Here is a 14,392-nt window from a genome sequence, read left to right as displayed (position 1 = left end):
AACCCCAGCAAATGGATGTCTTGGGACCCCAAAAATCTGGGTTTAGAGGTGGCTGAGCATAGAAGTGCTGCCTCAGGGGTCTAACTCTGGGGTGGATGACTATGGCTGGGGTGGTTGCAGGCATTCCCATCTATGTCTCTCCACCCTGCTCTCCTGTCCTGGGCCAACACACCTGTTCCAGGGGAGGGAGAAGAAAAACATCAGTCCTTGTCACTGGGCATCAGAGAGCTCTGCACAAACCCCTTTGCACTCACTTGGTTAGCTAATAGCTCCGGGCATGGGCAAGGGTACAGCACAGGCTGTCACCCAGGAGAGCTAGCAATGCACCATAGACAGCAAAGACAGTATTTTAAATTGCTAGTGAGATCTGTCAGAGCATGACATCCAGATCTTAGAGATGCTCATACATATACATAGAGACATTTCATACGTCTGGAGTAGTTCCTTGCCACAAACCCTGTGTGTTACCACTCAGCTGCTTTCACACACACTACCAGGGCATTACTTGGCTCTCTGTGATGCAACTCATCCAGCCATTCATACACTCAGAGCATCAACAAAAGTTGGAAGGGGTCTCTGAAGGCCACCCTTCCCATCCCTGCTCGAAGCAGAGTGGCTCGGGCCCTCAGCCAGTCAAATTTTGATTATGTCCAAGGCTGAAGGTCCTACAGCCTCTCCAGGCAACACGCTCCAGTGTTTGACCACTTTCATGGTAAAACATAAGGATTTTAGTGCATGCTCTGAAGAATGAACACTCCAAACTGAACTTAGGCAAATCACGTAGGTCCTGGATATGCTGTTCCACAGGAATTTATACAGTTGTGTCAGCTACAGCACTTGACTGCTTCTGCAGTAACTTTGGTCAGGGGTACAGAGCAGCCTAACTCTCCCACATAAATACATTCATTGTGCCAGTGTAACTTCCTGAGCCATTTAATTGAGAGGTCTGGCAAGTAACTGTGTACAAGCCAGGAATAAAACAGAATAACATGAATAAGAGCAGACGAAATAGCAGGACCACACATGAAGATTGACTTAAGATCTCCTGAAACTGTAGCTTCTCTGCAATAATGTAATATTGGCCTTTGCAAAGGACACAATTTTCCAAAATCTGGAGAATGAGCTCACTAAGGATCCTTCAGTACCTGCCAGTTCAGACTGCAAGGTATGCTGCTTACACCTGTAGCACAAACAAACTGCAACACAAAATCCACTGGGAAGGGGAGAGGGGAACAAACCACACATTTGCGTATTAATCACTTTTGAGGTTAATGGGAAAGTGCTCAGATGCTGCTTTGAGTGGTTCATGGTAAGCTGCAAACCAGAACAGAACACTTAAATCATTAGTGCCCATAAGGAGCTCCAAGGTCCTCAGGTGGAAATCATTATATAATAAATACTTCATTCTCTTAAACACAGATGATTATTTCAGAGCATAATGTATCTTGAAAGGAAATACAAACCTTTGCTTAAGAGTCAGAGCTGGTCTTTACCACATTCTGTGCACATCACCTGCAGGGCACAAGCTGTCATGCAATATCCAGTAATTAAGCTATATTTATTACGAGATTGGAAGCTGTGAGGTCATTCCCTGTGCTACTACACGTGCCTCAAGGTAGCTATGATAATCATTCTCACATGCACCCAAGTGATGTTTAGGCCTTCAGCCACAGTTACTCTCTGACGATAAAACAGCAAGTGACAAAGTGGCACAGAGTGCAAAAATATTGTCAACTTTGGTTAGAAAGTGATTTGGAAAAAAGAGATTTTGTTCAGTTTTACTGGTTGGAGTGACACTCTATTCTATCTATCCAGCAAATGGAATAGGTTGGCACTTTTACTGCAAACACAGAAGTATCACCATTCCAGAACCATCTCATTGGTTCTAGAACCATCTTTACCTACTTTATAAGAAATAAGTAAATAAGTTGCATTTGTTTTGGCTTGAAAATACTTGCACAATAAGATCTTTCTCAAATTATAGGTTTTAAAAGATATGAAAAAAAACCCCAATTCTGAAGTTCTAAAGCTTTCTTGGCAAATCTTGACTTATGTTAATGGCATATGACTATACGACAAGTTTATGAAGAAGCCATGTTAATACTATTTTGGTGTAATGAGCGAGAGTCTTGCATTTCTGTAGTGCCTTTCTGCAATAAGGACTAAAACAACAAAAAGAATTTCATTATGTCTTGACTAAATGTGTTGGGACTAAGATCCAGTGAAGTATTTGCCCTTGGAACCTAACGGTATGTAGATACAGATAAAACTTTTCTCAACTAACTGTTCCTAATCAGAATCATCCCTTCTGAGGGATGAGGCATAGGTAGCTCATGTGAATATTATTCTGTGGCTCTCAGAGTGTGGAAACCATCCTATCAGCTTGCCGTGCCCCTTGACTGAGCTCCCAGACAGAAACAAAGATTTTGAAAATATGCATCCAGGTAGAATAACATGTTTCCATGAGTGTTATTTGACCATGTTTCCCACCAATTACAGCTATGTATCTGCCACTGTGAAAAACATCAGTTCATACTTCCCTTAAATCCCACCTCATATTTAGGATGATTTGGAGATAATTTATCAAGCACTGCAGTCATCGGGATTCCTTTTGGAATGTGAACATGTTACACAACCCTTACAACAAGGTAAATCCTCTAACCTGCCAGAGCTTGTTTGTAGGCTGACACAGGCAGTGTCTACAATGCCAAGTGAAGCTGGGCCAGGAACTGCTCTGTGGTGGAAGGGCTGGGCAGTCACTCACCACATCCACACCACACAGCACCTGGCTGGTGGTCACCTCCAAACTGCACATGGTCTTTAGTAAGTATTATTTCAGGAGTGTTATTTCAAACAGGCAGATTTTAATAGAAGAGACCCTGTGCCATAGCCCAGAGGGATGATTTACAACATGAAGCTAAAGGACTTGTCATATGCCACAGCATAGAGGTGTGTTTGACAGTATGAAACCTGCTGGGATGTTGCTGGATCACCCCCAAGAGTGGAGGAGGTCCAGTCTCACAGAGCCTTGCTCACTGCTTGTTGGACACATGCTATCCTCTGAACTACACCCACCCATCATCTTGGAGACTGCTGGTGGACACATGCCAAAACTGTTTCAGAAACCAGAATTATTACTGTGTAGTAGAGCATAGAGGAAAAGCAGGAGACAAATGCCCAAACTTGATTCCTACCCTCTATTGATTCAGTAGCAGAGGCATAGCCAAGGGACCAAAGCTTGTGGCACCTGGAAATTGCTGACAAATAGCAGCAAAAAACCACAGCCATGTTGGGGGTGGGGGGGAGGGGGAAAAGAAGAGAATGAAGAGGATGGGAGGATCTGAGAGGCAATGGATAGCTAAAGCTTTAAAGAGCTGAATTCTTTGAAAGTCTTGGAGGGAAATCCTTATCTGTGCCGAAACCTCATTCTTGGCTTTGTACTCAGTCCTTATGTAATGGCAGCAAATTACTTTGTTTTATCTTCCCTGCTGTCCTCGAGGTTAGTGACACATCATCATTGAGGTTACATTGCTATTTTAATTCAACTGCCATACCACATGCCTAAATGCTGTAACAGAGCTTGTCCTTCTCTACCATGTGTCACTGGCAACTGTTATTTTTCCTACGATTAGGATTCAAATGCTTCATAGCAGGATTTTCACCACTCTCATGCTGAAGCATCGATGTACTTCAAAGCAGTGTCAAAGTAATGTTTTGTTTAAAAACCCAAATACCCTCACAATATCTGAATTCTGTGTACCTTTCAGATGATATACTTTAAGACTAACATTGCTACTGTGTTTTATGGCCTTTGAAATACCACTACGTGTTCAGGGGAAATATTTAATTTTGCAAACAAAACCAGATAAATACTATATTATGAGTTGGTTTCTCTTCCCTTCTTCCCAAGCATGAGAAGATTCAAGATGGGCTATTTAAAAAGCACTCAATCCTTACTAAGTGGAAGATGCAATGCAATCAGAATTAAAATTACTCCTTTAACGTAGCAGCTGGTTGTCCATAGCCAACAGACCAAGTTACAAAACATTTGTACAAAAACAGATCTCAAATCTAATCAGTGAAGAAGAGCTGAAAATCTGCTGTGCAAACTAAAGTTGCCAGGGGGATGGCAGGAGACAGGACACCACACCACAGAACAATAGCTCCTTAATTGGAAATAATAAAGATACATTGTCCACATGCTAGTTACAGCCTCCTTTTGTTTTCCCATGATATCCTGTTGATATAATATCCAGGTCCCTTGTGAACATCCGCTGTTTCCAGTGAGAAGAATGGGTGTTGCTGGTTTCACTTCAGCTCCTCACTGGGTCACCAGCCTACCTCTGCCTGGAAAGGCCACAGGATGCAGCCCCAAAGAACTACCTTATCAGCAAGAGATCTGAACAGATAAGGTGCACGGACATATGACATCACATCTTCTGATAATTTAAACAAGATTCAAACACCATTACGATATGGAAGAACAGGAAAGAGTGAAAGTTCAGCTAAATCCCTATAAACCCACATAGAAATAATCATATTTGATGAAATCAAGCACAGCTTTTGCCCCTCTCTGTTATCAGCCAGTCTTCTGACACTACCTGGTAGCAACCACTTGAAGAAAGTAGTAAAGACAAAGTCCGTGGTCAGTGTGTTGTGCTGCCTCATTACAGTATTTCCTAAGGCCCCAGAAATTTTAAAATCAGGACTTGCACAGCCAAAGGGGATATTTGTGTATTTAATAGTCCTCACTAGCTTTTATTTGTGTTCATTTTCTGGACTTTTCATCTCAAAACAAACAAACAAACAAAACCAAACAAAAAAGACAAACAAAAAAAAACCACCAAAAAAACCAACCACCAAACCCTTGTAGTATCCACAAAATCAGGTAAGAAGGTTTTCTACAAGTACCCACAACATGGAATGAGCAACCTTGTCCAGTTTTATTCCACGTTTCCCCAAGTTTTCCTTGTTGTATATCATTCTTACACCAAAAGAGACCTCCCCTAACTTGTGTCTGTGAAGCTGAAGAGTCCTAGTTAACTTACCTGCTTCTGACCTAGAAGCTGTCCCACTCTTCCTAACATTTATCTACTTGTCTGAACCTCTTATGGTGCTCCATGTCCTTCTAAAGATCAGAACTGTACACAACATTCAAAGCACTGGCACACCATGGATTTATCCCGTGCCATAATGACACTCTTTGCTTTTATTCTCTTGCCCTTATTCCTTATCTCCTAACACTCTATTTGCTCATTTACCAAGCCTTGAACTGAGGTTTTCACAGAACTATTATTGTGCCAAGATCTTGTTCTCAAGTGATAAATCAGCTTCTAGGCTGCTTCTGTGTGATTGAAATGAATTGTTTATCTCCCATTTAAACCACTTTAAATGTATATACATCAAATTGTACCACCCACTCACTTTGTATTGTGACATTTTACTACCTTTGCTCTCAGTCCACAGGCTGTGGAATTCAGATCCTTGTGGAACTTTGCATATTGACTCATTCTACCGAGAAACCTTATTGCTCTGTCTTACAGAGACCCGTCTTTAGTGCAATTAATTATGTAATCTATCAATTATTCACATCACCTAATTAATGACAATTAATCATGTCATCTATCCACATGAAAACTTTTATTATTATATAGTTTCTTCAGAAGATTTTGCTCATAGATTTTGTTGAATTCTTTTCAGAAACACAAGCAGAAAATATCAGCTCTCTCTTGTCCACATGCTTTGCTGACTCCTCACAGGACTCCAAACAATGTGTGAGGCCAGGAGTTGTCATTAGAAAGGCTCTGCCAGCTCTCATGGTACCCCATTTTCTCCCTGCACCCACTAGTTCACCTCTTTAAAGTTATCACTAACTTGGCTGGTACAGAGAACAGGCTCATTGCTCAGCAGCTCTACAGAACTTTTCAGGCTGGTTTGTTTTTTGGGTTTTTTTAATTGCCATATTAACTATCTTCCCATTCTCTGTTATCAAAGCCCTTCTAAATGCAATGTTACACAAAAACCATTAGTAAGCAGCTCAGCTATTTAAGTGTTGACTTCTCTTAGAACTCTTGGATGAATATAATGCAATTCAACTGCTAAACAATTTTTATTTTAGCCATTTGTTTCACCACCTTTTCTACAGATCTTTAGCTTGAAACATATCCTCTGATAAATATTTCACAAAATCAAGTATAAGTACAGAAGTATTGTTAAGCTCCTCTACAGTGAGCACAGATCAAAATACTAACTTAATTTTTCTCCAGAACCTTATCTCCTCTGAATAATTTTTTTCTTTTTCGACAGTCCACTGATAACTTTTTTGGCAGGCTTCCTGTTCTATTTTGACAGGTATCAGTAGAGTCAGATTTGTGTAACAAAAGGTAACAAAAAGACTAATGGCACAAGAACTGGCACAGCAAGTGTTCAAGGGTGTAGCTGCTGGTCACCCGGTACACTGCAGCCACGTTCACAGGGCAGCTCTTGTGCTGCAACTGCAGGGGGAAAAAAGAAAAAAAGGTAATTATTTTCTTCCACTTACTGGAGATAAAAGACAGTTGTTAATTATGGGGGAGGGTGGTTTGTTTTCCCACCATCACGGATCAATTCTTGCAGCTCAGAGCTGACTATGGAGATTTCCAGGCGGAGGGATGATGCCACAGAAGCCTCGTTAGGGACAGCTACAAACCGTTACGTGTGAGCTCGCCTGGGACTAACACCCAGCTGCGTGAAATCCCCACTCCTCCTTCTGACACCGCGCCCCCAAAGGCGACCACAGCGCCGGAGGAAGCGGAACGGAGACCAGGCTGCCCTGGCAGCCCACCCCGAGGCACCACCTGCGAGGAGCCCGGCGGGCAAGGCAGGGAGCGACGTTCGCGGCCGCGCTGCCTGGGCGCTGCCTGGGCGCTGCCTGGGCACTGCCTGGGCACTGCCGAGGCACATGGAGGGTGCCCGTCCGGGTGCACGCGCCCCGCGCCGCCCGGCCGCGCGGCGCCGCCGCCTTGCCATATATGGGCAGCGCCGGAAGCGCGCGCGTCACGGCGCTGGCGCGCGGCGGCCCCGCGGGGCGCGGGCCGTCACGTCACGTCCCCGGCGCGCCCGCGCGCGGCGCCCCGGCAACCAAACAGTAAACACGGGCGCGCGCAGGCGCGGAGGGGCGGGGCGGGGCGCGCGCCGGGCCGGCCCGGCGCGGGAGCCGCGCGCGGATCGCAGGTACCGGCGGCGGCTCGGCCCGGGGCGCGCGGGGGCGGGGGGCCGCGCAGAGGAGCGCGTCGGGACTGCTGCCAGCACCGAGATCCGCAACCCCCTCCTGTACCCGGGTGCTGCTGTGCTGGGCAGCCTCCCTTTAATCTACCATAAACGCGTCTCAGGATCTTCGCGTTGTTTCACGCCTCTACTTTCTGTAATTCGTAACAATTCCACCGTGCCTGGCGTTGCAGTTGCATTTCTAAGAATTAATTACACTACTGCACTCAGAGGGATCAGGAGCGCAGGAGGCATCAGAAACAGCACGAGCGTTCCCTACGTGTCTTATCTCGTTCCATTGTTGTGTTTCACAAAGCTTTGTGCTGGTATCTGTGCGATGTATCAGATACACCTGGTAATTGAAGCACATGCTTGTAACACATTGCAGGCAGAGATTGCTGCATTATTCCTCAGTTGAAGATAGTGGCAAGATTTCCCCCTGCTTTAAGTGCAACTTCACTACATAATTCCCAAATGCTAGGAAGTAGATAAATCACATTCATAACGTGGCATAAATTTTATTAAGTGCATCCTGAGTTCTGGGTTCTTGGTGGCTGAACACAAGGAGTAAGCCTGGAGCCTGGGGTTAGGCATAACATGTCTTATATAGTGCCACCCCTGAATTTGACATCTTTGCATAACAAATGCAAAAGCTGACACTTAGACTTGGCACTTGCTATCGCTTCTGTTAAAAAGAGAGGCCCTGGTTAGGCTGCAGGGACTGCTGTCTCTCTGAATTCAGCTCTAGATTTTGCTTTAGTCTGTCCGGTGATCATGAGAGTTGATGGGGCCAGGATCACTCCACCTACTTTGAGGGAATTGTGTGGTATTTTTGGACTTCGTGGACCCCTGTTCCTTTCTGCCTCTTCTGAACGTCTGGTGATTTCAGCAGAGTGCATGGGCTCCCAGAGACCGGAATTGTTAAGCTCTGAACTTGATGGTCTTTCAGCAAGACAGCACATCGTGATTCCAGATTTCCAGATTTCACAGGGTTACCTGTCACATCAGTCTGACTCTCTTGTAGCATCACCTACCACCTACATGACTCTTCATGGTTCAGTGCTACTGTGCATTTGCTGCACCTGGGTGTTGCCTGCCTAAACTCAAGTGGCAACGTGAAAGTAGCTGCTTCTCAGTAGCAGGTGGGATTAGTCTTCATCACTTGTCAGCTCTGCCTACAGATTAATGTTGAAAGATGGGAAACTGTGCTTGTAATGTTTGCTTTTAAACAGGGCAGGCCTTGCTGAGCAAGTCATGGAGCTGCAATACTCACTACTGAGATACATCCTGTGTGTGTCCTGGTTAGGGAAGGGGTGGAAAAAAGCAGAGCCTGCTACAGTGGCCAGGAAATGGGGACTTACCCTGGATGCCAGCTTATAGAGATTCCCTGAGACCATGGTGTCAAGACAGCCTTTGGCTGGACACACGTGCCAGCACAGGTGACACCTTTGCTTTCACCTTGAGAAAGCAGTTCTCCAGTTGGAGTGACAGGGCTGGAGGCTGTCAGGGAGGCCTTGCCACCCTCAGAGAACCCTTCATTTGTAGCCATTAGGGAGGGAGCAGACCACTGCTCTGCATGCAGGGATAACTTAGCCAGCTGCTGTCCTGGCAGCAGAGCACATTTCACTGCACAAGCAGCAGGGGGACAGCAGCCCCTCTCCACTGACTCAGCAGGACCGGCCACATTTTCAGAGACACCAAGGAGGCAGCGCATTCCTAGAATGTGTGTGCCATTTGCTATAACTCATTCATTCAAGGACTGGGGTGGCTTTAATAGAAATTAAAGAGCCAGTGGTTTGCCTGATACCACTCAGTCCAAATTGAGGAGTGCACAAGCCTTTCTCCTCCCCTCATGTCCAAAGAAGATAGGCCATAGCTACTCTCCTAGAGGAACCAGACCACATCCAGGGACACCCAGAGCCAGGAAGAAGGAAGCTGGGCTGCTGGGCAGGTGGAAATGAGCACGTGGGCTCCAGCCTAGAGGTGCCCTTTCACCACTTTTGCAGCAAGACCTCCAGCTAGCTGGTGAAAGGCCACAGCAGGTGACACACAGAGAGACAGAAACGGATCAGACCCAGACAGATCAGCTGGGAAAGGCCATAGGGAGTGAGCCTCCTGCCTGCCGGGATGGGTGTAACCAGAGCCAGCCCTGACTAGCACCAGGACAAGGACAGGGCTGGCCTAAATGGTATTCCCACCCTGATGCACCCTAAGCCTCAGGCAGATTGCAGTTGCCTGCAGTTCATAAAGCCCAGACAAAATTAGAGGCTAGGGAACCCCTTTGAGGGGAAGCAAGGGCAAAAGGTAACACAAGGACAGCTCCAGTAGTCAACTTAAATGCTTTTATTGACAATGTCTCTGAACAATAATAAGCAAACAATGCTTAAGTTTCATCCAAATTCACTTTCCACATGTCAAAAAAGACCTCAAGGTAGAAAAAAATAAAATAAAAATATAAATATCTGAGAATCCATCTTAATAAATAAATTAAAAACACAATAAAAACGTTTTCATGGAAAACTTATGTCAGAACATTCAGACCACCTCAACAATGCATGATCAGTAAAGTTACAATGAACATCAATGTAGAACTACAGTACATGGATATAGCTATTTATCTACCTACTAGAAAATAAAATAGAGTCTCTTTCCCCCCACATAAGATGGGTCATTGCTAAGTCATCAGAACACGATATTGCCAGGAACACAGTAGTTATTGTTAATCAGCTGCACTAGATACGAGTTGGAGATACCCAGCACCAGGTTAAATTCCAATCATTTAAAACCAAGAGATTAATTAGTTAATGCTAGTGATACTAAGGAGGGGAGGGAGTCACCTACCCAGCCATGTGGGACATGCTACAGACTACCAGCTCTCATGGATGGGCCACTGGGGACAAGACAAACTCCATGCGATTTGCTACATCTCTGGAAGAGGTAAGAGACCTCGGTGCATGACGCTCTGCCAGGCCCCGGGGCACCAGGCCAGACAGGGGGTGGCGGTGGCAGGGCCCTCCCCAAGCCTGGGGAGCCCCATGGGGCACAGCTGCAAGTCCGTGGGGGTGCGTGGGCAGGGGAGGGGGCCCAGCAGGTCAGTCAATGCTGGAGCCCTTCACAAGGCCAGGAGGGTGGGGGAGCTGAGGGAGTCAGATGAGGGCTCATTGCTGCTGCTGCCCTTCCGGTGCGCGGCAGCGCAGCTGGGGAAGGCGTCTGCCTCGGGGTAGGTGAAGACGAAGGTGGAGGTGTAGGTGCTGGGACACGGGGTGCAGGTCACCACAGGGGTGCAGAGGGGCTCCAGCTCCCCGCTGGTCCCAGCAGTCAGCGACTCCCAGTCCGACGGGTAGAAGGAGGAGGCCCCGGGCAGGTCCATGTCGGGCACAGAGCGGGAGGCCTCCCGCGGCCCCGTGGAGAAGAGCAGCTCGTCGAAGGGCTCAGCCTTGAGCTCCAGCCCGCCGCTGCTGGTCTCCTTGGGCGGCACGGCCGACGGCGCTTCAGGCATCAGCGGCAGAGCAAAGGCAGCCTCCTCGGTCATGGGGGGGCTGGGGGTGCCCAGGTCCAGCGCGGTAGCAGCACTGGCAGCTGCCAGCTCCTCGGAGAAGCACAACTCCTCGGGCATCTTGCAGGCGGGCCGATGGGCCGCCAGGATGAACTCCAGCTTCTCCTTCTCCTTCAGCAGGTTAGCAATCTCCGCCTGCAGCGCGGACTTTTCCTCCTCCAGCTGGTCGGTCTCCTGCAGAGAGAGCGGGCTGTCAGCCAGGGCCGGCATCACTCCCAGCTGGAGTCCCCTTCCTCCTGTCATCCCCGCCCCGGGTACTCCCTCTTCCCCGCCACCTCCCGGGCAGCACTTACCGCCTGCAGCGTGTCGGTGAGCTCCCGCCGCCGGTTGCGGCACTTGGCCGCTGCCATCTTGTTCCGTTCCCGGCGGATCCTTCTCTTTTCCTCCTCCTCCGGGGACAGCTGCGGGCAGAGAGAGGCCGCTCAGTCCCGCTGCCAGCTCGGTTCCCCCCGGCCAGGGCAACCCGCTGGAGGCCCGTCCCCCCAATGCCCTCAATAACTCCAATCCCCACTCACCTGTTCGACTTTGCCCCGGCGGCCGATGCTCTGCCCGCGGCCGCCCGGCGCCTTCAGCACTGCGGGGCGGGAGTAGGTGGTGGGGGCGGGCGCTGAGACGCCGTAGGGGTGCCCGCGGCTCTGGGAGGGGGCCACCGAAGAGATGAGAGTGGGCTGCACCAGCCACTGCAGGTCGGGGCTGGTAGAGATGGCCGTCACCGTAGGCACGAAGTTGGCGCTGGATGCGGCCAGGTCGGTGCAGAAGTCCTGTAGGTCAGAGGAAGGGGGGGCTGCCGTCAGCGGAGCGCCCGGGCCGCTCCCCGTCGTCCCCGGGGCCGCGGCGCCGCGCTGCCAGCGCCGGCTCCACACGAGAGCGGCCTGTTATAAATATCTCTGACGTCCGCGCTGACGCAGACGCTGCTCCGGAGTCTCCTCAATGAACTCGCGTTTTATCAATGAAGCCGCTTTACACACCCGTCGCAGAGCGCGGCCCGGGCTACGGCACCCCCCGACCGCCACGCCTCGGCACCGGGGCCGCTCCCCGTGCCAGTCCCCCGTCTGACCTCCTCCGCGGACACGGCCAGCCCCGCGCCACCCGCCCCTGTCCCGTCCCCTCCCGAGTGCTCCTGCCCCGGGCAAGAGCGCAGCCGGCACGCTCGGCGACTCACCTGCGGGTTGACAGGGGAGCCCATGCTCGAGAATGAGTCCGCCGGGGAGGGGTAATAGGTGAGGCTGTCCCCAGCCGGGGAAGCGCTGCTGCAGCGGGAGGACGGCGCCTCGTACTCTCCGGCGAAGCCCTGGTACATCATATCGGCTCGGTGCGCGCAAGCCGGAGGTGAAAGGTGATGGACGGTGGCGAAGCGTCCTTGGGGATGAAGCGAGGAGGGGTCGGCTGCGTGCGTCCCTGTGCCCGGTCCGCGCCGCGCGTCTATCCGCTCCACTGCCGGGGCTGCCTGAGCTGCTGGAGTACCGCGCCGTGCCTTCCTTTTATACCCTCCCGCCGACGTCACCGGGGACACGCCATCCGCGCCCACGGGGGGGCCCGCCCGCCCCGCGCCCGCCCCGCGCCTCCCGGGGGCCGTCCCGCGCGCCGTCTGCCCCCGCCCCCCCCGGAAGAGACCCACGGCGTGGGGCGGGGGCCGGCCGCAGGGGCGGGGGGGTCCCGGGGCAGCGCAGGAGGGAGCGGCCGTGGAGCTTCCTCCCCGCGCGCAGTGGTACGGCCGGGCTCGGGAACCCACTGACGCAGATATCCTTATATGGGATACATCCTGTGCGAGGGGGCGTGACTGACGGGAAGCGCTCCAGGCTGCAGCCAAGTGCGGCGGGCGGGCGGGCGGCGCGCGGGACAGGACCGGACGGGACTGCTTGGGACGGCCCCTCCCCCACCCCCCTCCCCCGCCCGGCGGGACCCTGCCAGGGCTCTGGGACACCGACACTGCCCCTGGGGCTGCCGTCCCGCCGCAGGTGACCCCCTCCCCTCAGCGGGGCCCCGCACAGCCTTGCCGCGGAGCAAGGTGCTCCAAGGAAGGCAGAGAAGAAGGGGTCCTGCCGGCAAGGGGTGCGCTTTGCGCCGCAAGTCAAGCCCCATCTTCAGCACCGAGCGGGCTCTGCCCGTAGCTGGGCACAGGTACTCGGCGGGCCCCACGCACGGAAAGCTCAACTGACAGCGCTCCCCGCAGCGAGGAACGCGTTACGCTCATGTGTCACTATTGACTTGTCTGTTATGTACGTTTGTAATTGTCGAGGGTGAGGGTAGTGGCACAGGGCGCTGGGAAGCCCTGAAGGGAAGCCTGAGGGGCCGCAACGCCCCGGGAAGGTTGGGAGAGCTTGGGAGCAGTGCTCGCGGGGGGGCTGGGATAGCCGCCAAGAGCATGGGCAAGAGGCCACCGGGAAACCACCGTCGAGGAGAGAGAGGGGCGAGGCTTGTCCTTTCCTCCAGTTTGGGTTTTGTTTTGATCCTTGTTGCAGCGAAGCCCGGAGACACCCACCCACGACGGGGATGTCAGGCAGCCCTGGCTCAGGTCAGGCTAAGGTGGGAGCCAGACCGCAGACTCGCCTTGCACGGGAGCCAAGAGATCGCGGCTATAGATAGTAACAGGGAAGCTGCAGCAGGGAGCGTGTTTACAGCAACAAACAGAGCCTGCAGCGCAGTCTCCAGGCAGGAGCGTCACCCAGCCAGGCTGGGATCCTGCTGGCAGCCTCTCCCTCTGTTTGAGCTCATGGGCTAAATGCAGCGCTTGATGCTGCTGCTGTTGCTGTTGCTGCGCGAGCAACCTCCGTTCTTAGAGATCTGGGCCACGGGGGCGGGAGAACTGGGCCAGCTGCTATTTCTGAACTGCCCGTCAGAGCAGAGGGGACAGCCAAGGACTGCCGCAGCTCACGGCCCGTACCGCTCCCTGGGAAAAGACCTGCGGGGGCCCCTGCTGCTCTCATCGGCTCAGTGCTGGCCCGTGGGCTAGTCCATCTCGGGGCAGGCATCAGTCACCCCAGGTTCCTGTGCTGCCAAGGGTTTCAGCTACTGAAACAGTGGGGCAAGCGTGGTCTCTCTAGCAGCCTCAGGCTGCAAGTGAGGAGGCCCTCAGCACTGCCCAGAGGAGGGATGTGCCAGCAAATTAGCAAAGCCACGACCTTGCCATCCCTGCCAGTGGTGAGAATAGGGCAAACCTCTGCAGCCACATCCCCAGCAGGGCCTAGGTCGACACATCGGTGCCCAGCGTGGGCAGGAGCCTTTGATACAGTTTCAGACATTTACCAGGCACATTTCAGAAAAGTCTCAGACATTCACCAGGCACATTTCAGAAAACACTGTTTAGCCCTGCTGTCTAGAAACTGCCCCACGGTTCCTCTAGCCAAACTGCCTTCCCCAAAAGAAGTGTCTGGAAATCAGGGGGGAAATCCACTTCACCAAACCCCACAATATTTTTGTGGTGCCCATGCAGACCATCTGTTGCCATCTCCACTGATGACCAAGCACGATCTGTTTGTACCAGTTGGAAAGTGCACGGATGCTGCACATTTCTAACACGTGGAGGCAACGAAACAGAGAAAGCGAAAACACATGACGTGGGTTTGTTGTTTGCTCCAAACACAGGGTGCA

The 14,392-nt window shown here is 51.4% G+C and overlaps 1 protein-coding gene across 1 annotated transcript; it reads right to left on the bottom strand.

Annotated features, from left to right (window-relative positions):
• Window positions 1-9,573: 9,573 nt before the first annotated feature.
• FOS (Fos proto-oncogene, AP-1 transcription factor subunit) lies at window positions 9,574-12,305 on the bottom strand. The gene is made up of 4 exons (XM_063399017.1): window positions 11,964-12,305; window positions 11,317-11,562; window positions 11,095-11,202; window positions 9,574-10,975 (listed from the first exon to the last, which is right to left on the bottom strand). The coding sequence occupies exons 1-4, from the start codon at window positions 12,102-12,104 to the stop codon at window positions 10,358-10,360; spliced, it is 1,113 nt and encodes a 370-aa protein (XP_063255087.1). The 5' UTR covers window positions 12,105-12,305; the 3' UTR covers window positions 9,574-10,357.
• Window positions 12,306-14,392: the final 2,087 nt, after the last annotated feature.

The sequence above is a fragment of the Prinia subflava genome, chromosome 5 (assembly GCF_021018805.1).
Source record: "Prinia subflava isolate CZ2003 ecotype Zambia chromosome 5, Cam_Psub_1.2, whole genome shotgun sequence".
In the NCBI taxonomy this organism is placed as follows: domain Eukaryota; kingdom Metazoa; phylum Chordata; class Aves; order Passeriformes; family Cisticolidae; genus Prinia; species Prinia subflava.
The sequence above is the reverse complement of the archived record's forward strand: the minus strand, read 5'-3'. Positions and strand labels throughout refer to the sequence as shown.

What these genes read in the sequence shown, in the direction of transcription:
- FOS (XM_063399017.1), bottom strand. Translation starts at nt 12,104, where the DNA reads ATGATGTACCAGGGCTTCGCCGGAGAGTACGAGGCGCCGTCCTCCCGC. An exon ending in GCTCCCCTGTCAACCCGCAG is followed by an intron (nt 11,563 to 11,963) that starts GTGAGTCGCCGA and finishes TCTGACCTACAG; the next exon opens with GACTTCTGCACCGACCTGGC. An exon ending in GCCGGGGCAAAGTCGAACAG is followed by an intron (nt 11,203 to 11,316) that starts GTGAGTGGGGAT and finishes CTCTGCCCGCAG; the next exon opens with CTGTCCCCGGAGGAGGAGGA.